Source organism: Mauremys mutica, chromosome 19, assembly GCF_020497125.1.
Source record: "Mauremys mutica isolate MM-2020 ecotype Southern chromosome 19, ASM2049712v1, whole genome shotgun sequence".
NCBI classification, from domain to species: domain Eukaryota; kingdom Metazoa; phylum Chordata; order Testudines; family Geoemydidae; genus Mauremys; species Mauremys mutica.
In genome coordinates, this window is record NC_059090.1 from 23,856,016 (window position 1) to 23,873,052 (window position 17,037).

General features: G+C 45.6%; 1 protein-coding gene across 6 annotated transcripts in view; it reads right to left on the minus strand.

The window, feature by feature from the left end:
• SPECC1 (sperm antigen with calponin homology and coiled-coil domains 1) overlaps positions 1-17,037 on the minus strand; it is a 191,694-nt gene that overhangs the window by 138,596 nt on the left and 36,061 nt on the right. For all 6 annotated transcript variants that reach the window (XM_044993278.1, XM_044993276.1, XM_044993279.1 and 3 more), the window contains one exon: positions 15,865-16,000. In XM_044993278.1, the coding sequence (XP_044849213.1) occupies positions 15,865-16,000 (136 nt within the window). The remainder of the gene's footprint in view (positions 1-15,864; positions 16,001-17,037) is intronic.

Consider the following 17,037-nt stretch of genomic DNA (forward strand, 5'->3'; position numbering starts at 1 on the left):
GAATCCAGTGCAGGATTGGAGTTTGGAGAGAAGGATAAATCCACAATTTTAAAAAGACAGAAACCAGGGGCATGGAAAGTTAGAGAGAGCCACAAAAATACATAGGTACATGCTTAAGAAGAATAGAACTGATGTTCCTCCCACTGTTTAGAGGTCCTGCTCTAAGCAAGGTACCAGTCAGATTTAGATTCAGACAAGTCACAAACCAACCAGTTCGTTATACTATCCTCAGACTAAGCTGGCAGGGTAAAGCGAGTCGGACATTGTTTGCTGCAGGCTTCATCGCTACATTGAGGACAGACTGTTTGTTAAACCATGTACTTTAAAGACAAAGATCAACACCAGACTCTCCATTACAGGAAGCATGCCACATAGTCCAAGTGGCACAGACAATATCTGAGGGTACTTGGGTCCCATATACCCTACAACTGGACACATCCAAGGCCTTAGCATGAATCTCGGGCATGGTTAAAACACAGTCAGGTCCCATTTGCACTGTAAGTAAGACTGGCCCATGTTTTCACTCTGCCCAGGGACATTCGTGTATGATATTTGCTTCCAAGTTAACACACTACAGATCTGGGACATCCAAGTCAGAAACAAGTCTTTTAAAAATCACCTTAAAAGCTATGAAGTTTTGGTGGGTTAGACACCTGTCCTAACGTTCTCTCTGAGGTACAGGCTTGAATGGTCTCTGATTGGTGTGGTATTTTAGCACCATGGAGGCCAGGAGATATTACTTTAATGCAGACTACACAATGAATTCTGGTTTTCTTCAACAGGAAATAATATTGACCAGAGGGATTGCATCAGTCAACATAACCTCTTGGGTCAATACATCTTGACACTGAGCAGTTCAGAATTCTGTTTCTTGCTCTGTCATATGAAAGAATGGTGGAAGTGTGTCCTGGGTAGTAAAGCAGAGCAGAGTGTGCAGCTGGCAATATGTACAAAAAGTAATCGTGGCGTCCTAGCAGACACCCCTGAAATCTAACATTCTAGCAGGGTCAGGGCTGGAGACCAACAATCCTTAATTTGACAATGATGTGAAATATGTAGGTAAGAATGGTTCTAACATCTTGATGGGGAGAGACAAGTGAAACAAGCAGTGGCAACCCAAGCCCATGGCAAGGGGTGAGTTGTGGGGTTTTAGATGTAGCAACCCCAAACAGAAGTAATGGAGACAACAATGATGCTATTTATAGGAGCGTGCAGCTCAAACCGTGGATGGTAAAGAAAAGGGGGTGTAGACCAGGGATTAATTTCCAGGAAGAAAGTTGTACAATTCCCCCATGACGGGCATGTGGCTAGATCCCAGGGGCTGATTACCCTTCTATACATATAACTTTTCCCCAAGTACTAAAATTAGAAGAGAGAGAGAGAGAGAGAGAGAACACATGCAACAACCTGAGTCAAGTACCTGGTGGACACGTATCCAAATCACAAAGCCATCATCCCAGCTGGCACAAATGGGTTGGCAGATTCTGCAGAGAGTCCAAGAGCTGAATAGGTCCTGGAAACTGATCTCACCCCTCTCACCTTTCAGAGACAGGCTCTTCTGGGCAATGTTGAGGTGCACTGACTGGGAACCATAATAGAGACAACTACCAATGCCTGTGCTGCACCTGGTCTGTGGATTAATATTAGCCCAGGGCTGTTACACTGAACCTGTCGCCAGCACTGGATATAGCCATATGAAGGCAGACTGTTCTACAAAAGGGCGTGTCTGTATCATGCCCAATGTCAGGTGTCAAAGAAGCAGGGACCCACAGCAGCAAACAACAAAACGGGCCATACAGTCCACATTGAAACTCAGAAGAAAGAGCAAATCTGGTATTTTCCACCAAGTTACAAAATAAATCTTTGGGACTAGGACACTTTGAGGTCATGACCAAATTTGTGGGACCAAACTGCAGCTTTCCAAGAATTCATCTGTACAGTATGCATATCCTGATATGCATACTTGGTAGGCCAGGCTAGCTTTGACTTCCTTTAATTTTTTTCTACCCCATTCGCTGAGTGCAAACACACTGGCACCGTGACAAGCCATGTTGACTGTGATACATCTAGGCCTGGAGAATTAGTCTTAAGGATAATTTCTCTTCAAATTAGCTGGAGAAAAGCTGATAATTAACCTAATGCAGGTAATCATGGGGTCACATTGACTCTGCTCTATAACTTTCCTGATGGTGACTGGAAAAGAAACAAAAAAAACCCAAGGCATGTGTGGTATTCTAGGGAGAACCTAGCACCTTTCCCTTCTGTTTAGATGGTGTCCCTAGCTGGGCTGCTATGATCTTTGCTGGCATGTTTACAGCTGTAATGGATCGTCCCTATTTGTGTTAGTTTGAGCCAATTAACTGTCAACATATTTAGTGAGTCAAGTCATTAAGGTCCTTAAGGTTTAGCATTTCAGCATCCCCTCCACACATTTGAATCCTTTTAACTGGCTCAGAGCCCAGTGGGCAGACATGTGCCAACAAAATGATTCCCATGGGAATACATAGCAGATGGAGAAGTTCTCTTTCATTTCAGGAGCTGTTTTAAAAATAAGTCATGGGCAAAGCATGAAAACATTAATATAAGGATATTAAAGCAAATCTGAATTGTTTAGCTGCCGCTCTAGAGCAGGGCAGCAACAAAGTGAACAAAGGAGGACACAACCAGAAACATAGGTCAGCAAATGCCAGTTCCTTCATGTTAACTGCAATGGGTTGACGGCAGACAGCCACCAATGTGCCTCATAAAGAGACAGGGTGTGCCGTTTATCCACAACAGAGTCAGTTAGCAGAGGCCTTGTCACAAAGTCACTAAAATGCATTGTACTAATCCTGTTCCCTGTGCATTCCAATTAGGCAAGAATGCTAGTTATTAGGGTCATTAAATAGATCCTAGACTAGGGCCACAAAAGTAGTACTAGTTGTGATGGATTCCCTGCAGGGTACCACCTGGAACTGGGGTACCACTGAGCCCGCCTGACCCACCAGCCTGGGCTCTTTTTACACTTTACTACTGTGACAGGGCCTCAAGCCCCCTCCAACACACATACAGGTAGGGGCACACCCAGCTGCAGCAACACACAGCTGCATGGGAAGGCTCAGCTAAGGCACCTCCCAGTTCATAAGCCACGCACCCCCTTCTGGAACGTAAACCCAAAATTACACCAGCTTGCGCTCAGGGCCGGCTCTACCATTTTTGCTGCCCCAAGCAAAAACTGCCAAAGCAAAAAAAAAAACCAAAAACCTAAAAGCTGCTTGGACTGCCAAAGGAAAAAAAAAGCCGCTCGGACTGTGCTGCCCCAAGAATGGAGGGAATGCTGTCCCTTAGCATGTGCTGCTCCAGGCATGTGCTTCCTCCGCTGGTGCCTGAAGCCGGCCCTGCTTGCGCTACACAGCAAACTGTACAGTGTAAGATCATCAAATTTGCACCCCCCCATCAATGTGGAGAGAAATATACACAGCTTCCTGCCCCAACTTATGATTTCTACACACTGGTTTTAGACAAAACAAGTTTATTAACTACAAAAGATAGCTTTTAGGTGCTCATAAAGGATAGCAAACAGACCAAAGCAGATTACCTAGCTTGTGTTTTTGTTTATTTGCTAAGCTTAATATACTAAAGAGATTGGATACGAGTAGCAGATTCTCACCCTAACGGTTGATTTAGACAGTTTGCAGAGATTCTTGAGGGCAAGCTGCATTTGCTTGCAGCTTAAAAACACCAGGTATTCCTGACTCAGGCTAGAAATCCCTCTAGCCTAGGTTCAGCCCTTCTCCCCCAGTCCAGTCCTTGTTCCTCAGGTGTTTTCAGGCATCTCTCTGGGCAGGGAGTCAGTGAAGGACCATGAGGATGGTAATTCCCCTGCCTTAAATAGCTTTTGCATATGGCAGGAACCCTTTGTCTCCCCTCTTGGTTCCCATGCCCGGTCTGTGAAAAAACACAGGTATTCCAAGATGGAGTCCAGTACCAGGTGACGTGGTCACATGCCCCTGTAGGGACACAGGCTGTTTGTAGCATCCTCAGGAAGGCTCCTGGGTGGAAGATTAGCATCTTCTAAGACCTATTGTTCTCCCTAATGGCCCTATCCAGCCAGCCATCTAGACTGATTGCATTCTGCTTAGTGGGCATTCCCCAGGTGTAAACACATTTGTAATAGATGCATAGACAATATTCCTAACTTCAGGTACCAAAATGATACATGCATACAAATAGGATAATTATATTCAGTGAATCATAACCTTTTCAGTGATACCTTGCATGACCAATCTTGCATAAAATACATTATGTCAATAATATTACTATGAAGAATATGGGGCATAATGCCACACTAGTATTGCATGCCACCTCCAAAGGGGGTTTAGCAGTAGACCCTTTTAGCCTAGGGAAAACAGGTCCTAAAATGTTATCTAGAGAATTTGGTTTCATGATATCAGGGTCGTTGTCATTTATGCATTAAGAAAAGAGGGGGTCCCCACTAGCAGCAGAATTAATTCCTTACTCAGGTAGCTCAAAGTACCTACCAAGCAACCCACTTCAAGGGAGGGGAAAGAAAGGCCAAGGAAGAAAAGTAGCTGGAAATTCAAATTTTCACTTTATGGGAATGGATGCAAATAACTCCATGTATTAACTTGTCTCTGTATTTACGCTAGAGCTGAACATACAAATCCAAATATTTTGGCTAAGATTAAGGATCAAGACAAAGGAATGGTGGCGGGGGGGACGGGACTCAAAGGGATATGCCACTTTTCATCCGATGTCTGTGCTGTCAATGTTCAAGGCCGAGAGTCTTCTACACCCGTAAAATTAAATGGTGGTTTCTATGTGAGCTTTAACTCCCTTTTATCTCCCTTTTGCAGATGAAACCTGTAAAAGTGTGAACTGAAACAAGGACTGTCACTTTGCATTTTAAGGGTCAGGGCACAAAAAAGGATGCTTAACGTTGGGCACCTAAACATCTGGGCCCCCCCCTTTTGAAATGTTTGGCCTTAGCAATTAGATTAAATCATTCCTAGAAAATCGGAGGTGAAAACATAAATCTGAGCCTTATAATAATACTTTGTCTTCATCAGTGTGTGTCAATATGAGCATGCAGAGATATATGTATGAATATGTGCCTGCATATTAGCATATGCCCACGTGTCAGGGAGTGGAGCGATGGGTGCATGTACATGTTCAAGTTATTTAGGGATTTTCTACCTTGAAAGCTCCAAAGGGATTTTTGCTTTTGCCTTGGTATTCTGTTTCCAGAGCTAGAGCCTCTTTTGCTTCAGGAAAGACTGCAATGGTATCGGAGCCACTGATTGCATCTGTGGCAGATAGCAGAATCCAGCTACATTTCCAGATGAAGCTTTCTAGCATATTTATTGTCCCAGGGAAATCCCAAATGGGATCAGTCATTTGGTTTCTAGTGAGGTCTTGTCATATAACAGCACATACCAATGTCATTAGTTTCTCACACATGCCCCAGTCTGTATCTTTTACAGGAAAAAAATATGGTAATTTTACTGAATTCAAGGTACATCAACCCTGCTGCAGACCCAGGGCAGCCTTTGATGTGACAGATCACAAGAAACAGACACTGTCAAAACTTGATGCATGGTGGGGAAAAGGACCCTAAGCTCATCCGAGAACTGCCCTTCAAACAGAATCACTTTCCTTTTTCAGCTCTAATTGGGGCCCATTAGCATTTTCTGAAAAAATTTAATTGCCAGTTAGATTTGTCAAGGAGTTTTTAAAAGCCATTTATTGAAGACATGCTTTGAAGCATCTGACCATTGAAAGAAGGGTTCTAGTCCAGCCCAGCTTCACCTTAGCACACAGTCACTCTATACCATGAAACAACACGCTGGGTTACACGGGCATAGACCTCGGGAACCTCAAGTCTTGAGTACTCGTGTTTCTGAAAGGAAAGAGATGCCTCAATGGATTAACAGAGGAAATGCGACAAAGCATCAGCCAAGGGAGTGTGATTCCTCTCTAATGCTAATCCTCAGTGAGCCCTTCTGGTCCGAGTTTCCCAGGGGATAGCACATGTCAACCCTAATATCCTTTCCCACAGCACTAGGGAAAGTGAGGGAAGAGAGCAGTCACCCTCATGGAGCCAGGCTACACTTCTAGAGACCAGCACTGCCAACACAGAAAAGCATTAAGCAGTGACATCTGGGAAGAAAAGCAGTTAAAAGAAAAAAAAAGGTGTGTCCTAGTTATTTATTTAGCAAGTTTTAACAAGTTTATAAATCCCGGCCATGTAAACATCAAAACCCAAACAATCATTACAATAGTTCGCTTTTGTTTCAAGAGACATGATACACAAATATAGGATCATATCTTTCTATTTACCAGGGTATTACCACATTATAGAGCGAGCACATTACAACATCTAAAATATTGGGACATGTTTTAATGTCAGTGGAAACTAGGGAACTCAGAGAGCCCTTGGGAGGGACTCCTGGAGTAATAAGTTTTTTTTTTGTTTTTTTTTTTTAAACCAAAGGATTATCCTTCCACAATAGGGTCAATGGAACTGTGGTGGGCACCAAATATTTACTCAACTGGAAGGCAACTCTGGGAACTTGGCAGGAATCTGAGCGGTACACTAAATTTGCATAAAAAGGATCAAATTGCAGTCTCTCATAATCAATAGTGCCTGCTCAGGCCAAAATGGACAGTTGCATGCTGGGAGTCAGTCAACACATTGACGAGAAGAGTGGCTGCAGGCCATGCTGTAGAACTCTATACTTTGGCCATCACTGGCTACACTAACTTCCTGTATGCTAAGAAAAAAAACTTGACAGTGGTGTGAGATGGAAGCATCAGCTTCCAAACAACCCTGTCTGGTGTACATCTGTATCAATTACCTCTTCATAGAGTAAGGTCATTTAAACATAATTTATTATGCAGCTTATTTACTGTGCTAACAATGTAGCATCCTGACATTGATACTTCTGCCCAAGTGACCTGTGGCTTGTTTTCATTTTAGTGGGATGCCGGACATATGGAGGATAATTTAAACTCTTAATTTCCTTAGGATTTGCCTTAAATATATTTCTATGCTCATGACCATTACAGTTAATCAACTCAGCAGGCAGGCACAGCCAGCAATGCACTTGTTCTGTTGCCTTCACTGAGAAAGTGTGCTTATTATTGCTTCTTTGGTTTAAGGAATAAAAACAAATAGCCAAAAGGTTTCTGATCAAAGGGAGCATAGATTCCAGCAAGCTCCTGGGGCAATATCTCATTGGAGATGAAACGGCTTGTTCAGAAAGACATTCTGAAGTCTGTAGGGTAAAGATGAGCCGGATGGGTTTGTCTCCATGCAGGTATATTTTAGACTCTGGGGGCGAGGTAGAAAGGAGAGAGAAGTCTTTGGGATTTCCTATTTCCCTTACTGAGGGCCATCTATGCTCACCTGACATTTTTCCTAGCGGAAGACACTCCTATCTATTTATTACAGGGTGAAAATATGGCTGCCACTATGCAGAGGCATTAGCAGTGGTGGAGGAGAGAAGAGGGGACTGGGAAGTCCTTTCCCTCCCCCAAACACTCCCCTGCATGTGGGAGTCATAATATTGCTGCTGCCTAAACACCCTGATGGCAAATGGGGAGGGGCAGATGAGCACCCCAGAAGAGCCATGCACTGTGTGTATGCTGCTACACCTGTTCTGTACTGGTGAGGGCAAGCCTCACTCCCCAGTGTTCCTGGTGGCCCCCGGGCACAACACCCTTCCTACCACCACTGCTTCTCCTCCTGCTCAGCATGGCTCAAGTTCTAGAGCTATAACTGAGCCCGTAGTTCAGGGGTGGGCAAACTTTTTGGCCCGAGGGCCACATCTGGGTATGAAAATTGTATACCAGGCCATGAATGCTCATGAAATTGGGGTTGGGGTGCAGGAGAGAGTGAGGGCTCTGGGGTGAAGCCAGAAATGAGGAGTTCAGAGTGCAGTGTGGGGGCTCCTGGCTGGGACAGGGGGTTGGTGTATGGGAGTGGGGATGAGGGCTCCAGCTGGAGGTGCAGGCTCTGGGGTGGGGCTGAGGGGTTTGGAGTGTAGGCAGGTGCCCCAGGTTGGGACTGAGCAATTTGGAGTGTGGGAGGGGGCTCCAGGCTGGGGCATGGGGTGGGGGGGAAGGTGCTGGCTCTGGCTGGGGGTGCAGGCGGGTGTTCTGGGCTGGGATCGAGAGGTTTGGAGGGCAGGAGGCTGATAAGAGGTGGGGCAGGGGGTTGGGGTGCGGGAGGGGCTCAGGAGTGCAGGCTCTGGGCAGCGCTTCCCTCAAGCAGCTCCCGGAAGCAGTGGCCATGTCTGCGCGCTACCCCATCCACAGGTGCCACCGCTGCAGCTCCCATTGGCCACAGTTCCCAGCCAATGGGAGCTGTGGGGCAGCGCTTGGGGCTGGGGCAGCGTGTGGAGTCCACTGGCTGCTCCTACGAATAGGAGCTGGAGAGAGGACATGCTGCTGCTTGCGGGAGCTGTGGCATGCATGCACGGAGCGGCCCCCGCCAGCTCCCTGGCTGGAGTGGGGAGCGAGGCAAGCCCCAGACTCCACTCCCCAGCGGGAGCTCAAGGCCAGATTAAATCAGCTGGCAGGCCAGATGTGGCCCACGGGTCGTAGTTTGCATACCCCTGCTGTAGTTGGTAAAGTGCTCAGAATCTCTATAAAACACCAGAGACTAGCAACAGCTATAATCAGCCCGAGGATCTCAAACTCGGCCAGACCTTTCGTTGGGAGGCAAAGCGTTCTATTGAAAAACAGCTGTGGGTTTTCAGGTGATGTGAATAGCTCTTCATAGGTTCAGGCTTCACCCATGAACAAACAAATGAGCCAGCAAAGCAGCCTAGCAAAATAAACAAACCTGCCCTGCTATTTACATTTGGATGTAATTTACGTTGATGCTGAGTACTGCAGCTGACAGAACTTGATATCAATGAGTATCACACAGATCTCTCCATCCTGCCCAGAGCTTTCAGCTTAGCTCTGCACATACACCCCTTATTTTCATCTGGCTTCTCTCAATCAGCACAAAACCAAATGCACACAAGATGACATTTGAAAAGATGAATGTTTCAGCTGATGAACCTGCCAGGTAATAGCTGCTGCTGAAAATATGAGGGGGGGGGGGAGTATGCCAGAGAGATTAAACTCAACAGTCCTTTCGAGAATTTACAAGTTGACTCCAGAAAGTTTATAAATTGGGATTCCGCAGAAAACTACAGAGAGCCAAGATTTCCACTGACTTCCTGTGTAACCCTGGGCAAGTCACAGCACCTTCTGTGCCTCAGTTTCTACATTTGTACAGTGAGGATATGTGACACTTCTTCAAGGTAAGTAAATGACTTATGCCATGTCTACACTAGCACTTACGTTGGCCAAACTTTTATAACTCAGGGGTGTGACAAGTTTTGCCAGCATCAGGTGCATAGCGCTATGCTGGCGGGAGATGCTCCCCCACCCACACAGTTACCGCTGCTCGTTGAGCTGGTTTTCTTATGTTGACGGGAGAGCTCGCACTGATCAGCTTGACACGGCTACACAAGCGCTCTTACAGCAGCCCAGTTGTATCAGTACAGCTGTGCCGCTGTAAGCATAGACGTGGCCCAAGTATGCAACAGGCTTTGGTATCTTCTGATGGGCGGTAGCAGAGGACAAGGTTATTGTGATGTGTTGTCCCCTTTAAGGTGCCACCTGATGTACTGGGATACCACTGAGCCTGCCTGTTCCAGCAGCTGGGCCCCCTTTACCCTGTCTTGCTGAGCCAGGCTCTTAAGTCTCCTCTAGCACACACACAGGCAGGGCCACACCCCGCTGCAGAAAGGCACAGACTCGGAGATCAGCTCCGAGAAGACTCAGCTTAAGGGACTTGCCCCGGCACTCAGGTGCCCACCTCCCTTGGAGTGCAGACCACAGGCGCCGACTCCATGGGTGCTCTGGGGCTGGAGCACCCACAAGGAAAAATTAGCGGGTGCACCGCACCCACTGGCAGCCAAGCTCTGCCCTGCCTCTTCCCCGCCTCCTCCCCCAAGAGCGCCTAGTCCCTGCTCCTCCCCCTCCCCGATCGTCCCAGTGCTTCTCCCGCACCAGCCGCCTAACAGCCATTTGGCGGCACTTAGGACTTTCCAAGAGGGAGGAGGAGGAGTGGGGACAGGGCCTGCTCAGGGGAGGAGGTGGAGAAGGGGGTGGGAAAAGAGGGGGCAGGACAGGGACTTTGGGGAAGGGGGTGGGGCAAGGGTGGTGCAGGAGCAGGGCTGGGGCGGCGCTAGGGCGTCGAGCACCCATTGGGCAGAGGGGAAGTTGGTGCCTATGGTGCAGACCCAAAGGTATATTGTCTTGTGCTGTATAGAAAGTTCATCACAGCGCAAGCTCATAAAAAAGTAAGTTCACCCTCTCCCTCACTGTGAAAGGAGAGATACGCAGCTTCTTGTCCCGCCACAGATTGTTTTGTTTATTAGTAAACCCAGTTTATGCAAACGTATTAACTATAAAAGGCAGATTTAAAGTGATAATAAGGAACAGCAAACAAAACAAAGCAGATTACTGCGCAAATAAAACAACACACACATATTAAGTTTAAGATCTTAAAGATACTAGTTTCAAGAAGTAATTTCTCACCCTAAATGTTATTTTAGGCAAGCTGCAGAGTTTCTGTAGCTTAGAGTTTCAGTTATTTCTTCTTAGAGCCTGGACCCCTGCCTCAGGCTGGACTCACCCCTGCCTTTCCCCTCAGGTCAGTTCTTTTGTCCTTTCAGCAGTGTTTCTTCTTGCGTAGGCAATGGAGGAGTGTCCTGTCTGCTTTCCTTCCCAGTCTTAAATACAATTTACATAAGGTGGGACTCTTGTTTCCCAAACTTGACCTCCCTGTCCTGTTAGTGGAACATTACTAGAAGTCCAAGATAGGTGCTCCTGTCACCTGGTACTAAGCACTGACTAAGGCCTTGTCTACACTGCCACTTTACAGCACTGGGAGCTACTTCCCTCATGGAGGTGGGGCTGGTGCCGCGACTACACAGCCACGTAACATTGCTAGTGAAGACATGCCCCTAGTAGTGTGTCAGCTACCGCCCAGGACTACTCTCAGGAAGAAAAGAGATTAGTATCTTCACAGTCTTGTTTCTTGGTAACGGCCCATCAAGGCTGATGGCCTGTTGTCTGGTGGGTGTCTCCCAAATACACACACCCAGTTGTAATTGTTACATAGTCCATATTCCTAACTTTAGATACAGAAATGATACATGCATACAAATCGAATAATCACATTCAGCAAACCATAACCATTCCAATGATATCTTACATAAGCCATCTTGCATAAAGTATATCTTAGTTATGCCATATTCATATCATAACCATATTTCTATGAAGAATATGGAGTAGAATGTCACAGTTATTTACTTTCATTTGTAAACCTAAAAATGTCATAGTTTGGGAAACGCTGACCTTCCCATAACCCTGAGATCCAAGGATGGGAGGGATTCCAAAATTTACCAGCTTGGGTATAGACCTGTATAGCTACACCTTTTCAGCCAATTTATTTACTGCTTAGTAGATGCAAACATTACACAGGCATTTCCAAAGACCTTCCCCCATTCTCCTCCAGGTTTGTTGTTCCTCCAGCTCCTTTTGTTACAAAGGAACATTCTGAGCAACAGCTGTAAGAGCTTTAGAAATCTGGCCTTTAACTCTCTGCTTCAGGGCTCCCCACGGCAAGAAATAACCCAGTGGAACAGGAATCTACATCCAAGGCAGCTCTCCCTGTATGTGTCACTTCATTTTACATACACTTTCAAAGCAGCCAGGAGTTTACGTAGCCAAACATCACAAAGCAGGAATTCTAGCTTGGGATCTGTCTCCAGTTCCGTTTGCTTAGACTCCGCTTGCCAGAGGGATGGAGGGGGTTGGCCCAGTCTTCCTTAAAGCTACCTCTGATTTACTGCATTAGCTTCTAATGAGGTAGACAGGGTAGTCTGTGTCAGCATAAAAAGAATGGTGTGCATGGCTTAAACTCCATGAGGGACAGCCTACACACCACGGGCTGTGTTTAGACAGGCAAGAGTGGTGTCAATTATTTATTATCTGCGACACTGGGAACACACACTATTGCTCAAGGTCACCAAAACAAATGTGGGAGGGTTATGCTCAAGGGAGTATACAACCTTGGAATTTTTGGTTTCAATAATTTGTTTCTTTTAAGTTATAGCACAGCAATAATGTTACAGACATACCACAATATACAATCTGAGTTTGTATAGTGTCCTTCAGATAAAACTGCATTCTAGATAATTAACCCAACCACTGACTCAAATAAGAACAAAAGGAAGAGCGAAAGGAACAGGTGTAAGTAACGGAGAAAAGAACTGATGATTTCAGTTGAGATCTGGAAGAAGGTGGTGTAGAGCTGAAGAGGCAGAGAGAGATACAAAGGCTGTGCCTGAGGGCAGAAGCTGGGGTTCTCTCACACCAAGAACGGGCTAACGCTTAATGAGGTGGGATGGGGAGGGCAGTACTAGACTTGCAGAGGGAGTAGGAAGGGGAGTGGACTGAGGCTAGTGAGAGGTTCAAAACCAGACAGGGAAAGTCTAAAGTTGAACTTGAAAGGAAGAGGAGTCAGGGGAGTCTGTTGCAGCTGGGGGCAAGGAGGTCACACTCTGTCTGTATGACATGGTGTGGGTCTGCGTTCAGCACATAAGAGAGTCTGGAATCCTGACACATGGGAGGACACCACCACAATTCCTACCCAGGAGAAACATCCAGAAAGCGAGCACAAGCATCAGACCTCTGGGTCCTTTGTTGGAAGGCACAGAAATACATGATCCCATGCAGATCAAAAACGCGGGCAAAGGCATAGTGAGGAGAAAGCTGAATATCAAAACCAGAGGCCTCTGGGTCAGACAGAGAGGCACAAAGAATTCTAGGCTATCAGCCAGCCACACGATAGCCACCTGGATCTCCCAAAACCGAAGTCTTACATTTCCCAGCCAGGCAAATATGCTTACCTAGCCTGATTCTGCATTCGAGCTACTATTCCAGCTTAGCCCCGCCCACTGCCAAAGACACCTTGGAGTTACTGCTTCAATGGGGTCCCAGCAAGTGCACTTGCTCCAGCTTAACTTCTCTCTGTTGAACCTTTTCTAAAGCCTCTCTCTCTCAACACAGGAGATTTCCCAAGGGACACTCAGTGTGACCGTTGTCACTTCTGGTCCTAATCTTCCTGTAGGTGAGGAGATACTGTATTATAATTTCACCTTCGGTATCTGTCCTTAGCATGCCTATGGAATGAGAGCATTCAGCTTTAGATCCTCCTTCCTGCTTTTATTATATTATATATATAGGGGTGTGGGAGAGTGCACCCACTGAAAACTCACCCGTTGCCATCAAAACCTTCCAATGCCTGAGCAAACATCCTCAAGGTACAGTCAGAAAAAGAGGAAGCCATAACAATGAGCCCAGATCACCCTCAAAACCCTCCAAAGGGTTCTTTGGGAGCATGCAACTACTCCCCTGAGTAAAGGCTGCAGGATCTGGTGTGTCCATGCACACACAATATGTAAAGCACCTGGGGTCTATTCTCAGCATTAAAAGGCACTTTATGAATTTAAGATTTAAATGATTACTGATTATTTGTGCATTACAAAGCCACAGATGCACATTCTCAAACTTGTGCTGATATTGCTCAGTGCGGATGTTCTCCTTCAGAATTAGACGTGCTGAAGCAAAGCTGAATGCTCAGTCAGCTACCAGTTCTAAGGTGGAAGAACAATTTTCAAATTGAATCTGGTCGCTAAGAACCAAATCAAGATATTATTTTATATTTTTTAAGAGTCATATATCCTATTCTCCCTTCCCCCTGTTCTATAGGCATGGAGGATGAGTTTTCCAGTACAGAGCCTCTGCTTTTATATCTGACATATGTATTCCATATGGATCCCTACAGCGATGCTGCCCTGGCTGCATTCCCTGGATCCCATGCTGCAGTGTCTGGGTATGTTCTCTTGCTCCTCTCACTGCCCCCCGAAGAATCTTTGGCCAGGGTGACTCTGTTGGCTGCGGAAACTCAAATGCCTCCATGAAATGCGAGTGACAAACCTCCATTAAATTCTAGTGTCTTGGCTCTGCTTCACTGAAGAATAGGATCTGTGTTTGGGTTACTATGATGCTTTTACAATGTTACATTATGCACCACTCAGTTGAATGGAATAAAAATTTCCATAAAGTTTTTATCCCTCATTGGTTAGCAACATTGCTCTACCCACTGCCTGAACGCTGGCAAACCTTGCAGAGGCCATGATAAATAGTGAGGTCACGGCCAAATTTAATAAGGTCTTGCATTCTCTCTGAAATGCCACCAGAGAGCAGACAAAAGCGTATGTTTGCTGAGCTCATCTGGGAAAGCCGAGTGTTAGCACAGAGTACTTGGTATGCAGATGGCGTGGCTGGCTGCCTTTGGAAACTTGTGCAGAGCTGAAAGCAATTGGAAGGAGCGGAGGGGCAGAGCTCACCAGGAAAAGGCACTGGGGACAAGCTCCACAGGAGCCCACTAGGTCAACATGCCACCTCACCACCCTGCTTTGAGTCTTTTTTTAAAACTCAGCCTCTTGCTCCCTCTGCTGTGTGAGGGGAGGTGGGTCTGCACAATTGCAAGGGGAGAGGAGACCTCTGTGAGACAATCTGTCTCTATCAAGATGTGATCCGCTCAGAAAAAAAAGTTTGAGCACTCCTGGTTTATTTCATTATTAGGCATTGGACTGGGCTTGGCTATAATGCTGTGTATGTCTGGTCTGGGACAATGAGACGTTTCCCTTTTGCGACGACTAAGATTGTTTCTGGAGGACCCTGCTGGGTTTCAACAGCAGCATGGAACAGCCCCATCCCCTCAGGAAGCAGTGATGATAGAATGGTCTCACCATGTCTTAGCACCAGCTACTAGTGCCACCTAGTGACTCTTCTTTGTAACTGGCCAATATGTGATGCTCCTACAGTTCAGCACCATTACATCTGAATTGAGAGTGACAAATGCCCAAGCTTTGGGCATAACAATTCAATTAACATTTCTGCAATGCTTCTGAAGACTTGTTTAATTCACAAAAAACACTTTCACTCTTGAATTATACAGATGAATGTTATAACACATTGTTATTTACTGCAATCAATATTGAAAAACAAGGCACAATGAATCCTAAATACAATAATCTGGACATGAAGACAATATTGTGTATGCTAAACAGTCAAGCAACATATTTAATGAGATTTACCAGCATTTTAAGAACTCTTATGCCACTGTTAAGTTACCAATTACAACAAGTATATGGACTGAAAAATTAAATAAATAAAATAGCTAATGTACTGAATTAAAATCAAAGGCAGCGTGCAGCTGATCCAGCAGTAAAAGCACATGAGGGTTGGGAAAAAGAATCATGATTTTGGTAATTTTACAGTTTGCCCAAAAGATTTTTTTCTTCATTTTTCCACAAAAGGCAAAAAGTTGATTTTTTAATCACCCTGTGAAAATGGCAAAATTTTGTTTAGTGTCAAATGTGGGAAAACTTGCTATTTTCTCCAGGAATAGAAATTGAACATTGTTTGCCATTATAACATATGGTCATTGGCAGAAAAGGCAAAAACTTGCATCTGGATCAAACTTGGGAAAACTGATAGCTCTGCTCCATTCCAACATTGTGGTGGAACACTGACTTTAAGGTGTGTAGGCTATATTCAAAAGGTATGTCTATGAGGCACAGAAAGCTCTCTGCCTGTGTCATTCTCAACATTAGTATTATAGTGGGAAAGGGCTCACTGCGCTACTGGGATGATCATATGAGACACTCAATTGGTAACTTGGTAAACTGAGAGAAATTGATCTGCCGTCCAGTTTACTCCTACCTGTGCTGGACTTCAGTCGATTCTCAGCAAGCTCAGAAATCGCTCCTGTTGTAATGGTCTTCTTCAGCCTGGAGACACCAGAGGCTGCTGTCACCCCTGGCTTTGTTAACATGTCATCACTGCTAGCTCTTTTTAGCTGCAAGAAAGAGAGAGATCTTGTGAGCAACCAGAAGAATGAGAAATCTGGTATGCCCATGAGCTAGATGATTTTACAGACATACAAGTTGAAAGAAAAGTGCTGACACACTTGGAGAAGGGAGTATTTCTGGAAAAGGAAACCCACTGAAATATTGCTTTGGGAACAGTAATCTGGAGTAATTTCTGAACATTCAGAAGAGGGGAATATCCTTCTCCCATATATTAGAGGGATTTTCCCAGCTTGGCACCAAGGAGGTCACTGCAATGCAAGGACATATTTTCCTTTGGGCCAAGAGCCAGGACAACATCCCACAGGCTGAGAAAGAAATTAGACTGATGAAATTTGACTCAAATAGATACCAGGCCTAATGGACACCACTGGCTACTCCCTGATCCCCTGGTGCAGCAGGCCCAGCGCATTCATAAATGTGCTTGAAATTTTATCTACTAGGTGGGGTTATTGATACCAAATTCAACAGCCTGCCACGGTGGGGAAAATCATTTTTGTATTAATTCCTGCCTTTCAGTGAAGTGGACCAAGAGGCAATGCAGATTTGGTGATGCAGGCTATAGTGGGGGGTGAAGGAGGGAGAACGAAATAAGCAATGACAGAGGGGATGGGGTGAAAAATCCCGAGTCCCATTCAGAAGCTCCTGATCATCAGTCATGGAACTGGAGACTTCTCCCCATGTCCTGGTTGGATTTGCACTTGTTCAAGCACCTAGGCTTCTGAACATAAAGAAAACAAGCAGCTGAGGAAACTGAAGCACAAAGCAGGCAAGGAACAATATAAAATAACTAGCATCTCAGTGCACCCCTATGCCACAAAAGGTACTAGGCCTCGGAAGAATCTGCTGCTTTCTATTTCTGTTTCAGCTGAGGCCATTTTACAAGGCCCTACTGTGCTCCAGCAGTGACCTCAGATCCTGACCTGGGAGGGCCAGGCATTTCCAATGGAGAGGCTGTCTGCTCATTCCCATCTCTCTGCCAAGCAAGAATTGATGAACTTAGCTGCATCATAAACTCTGCTTTGTG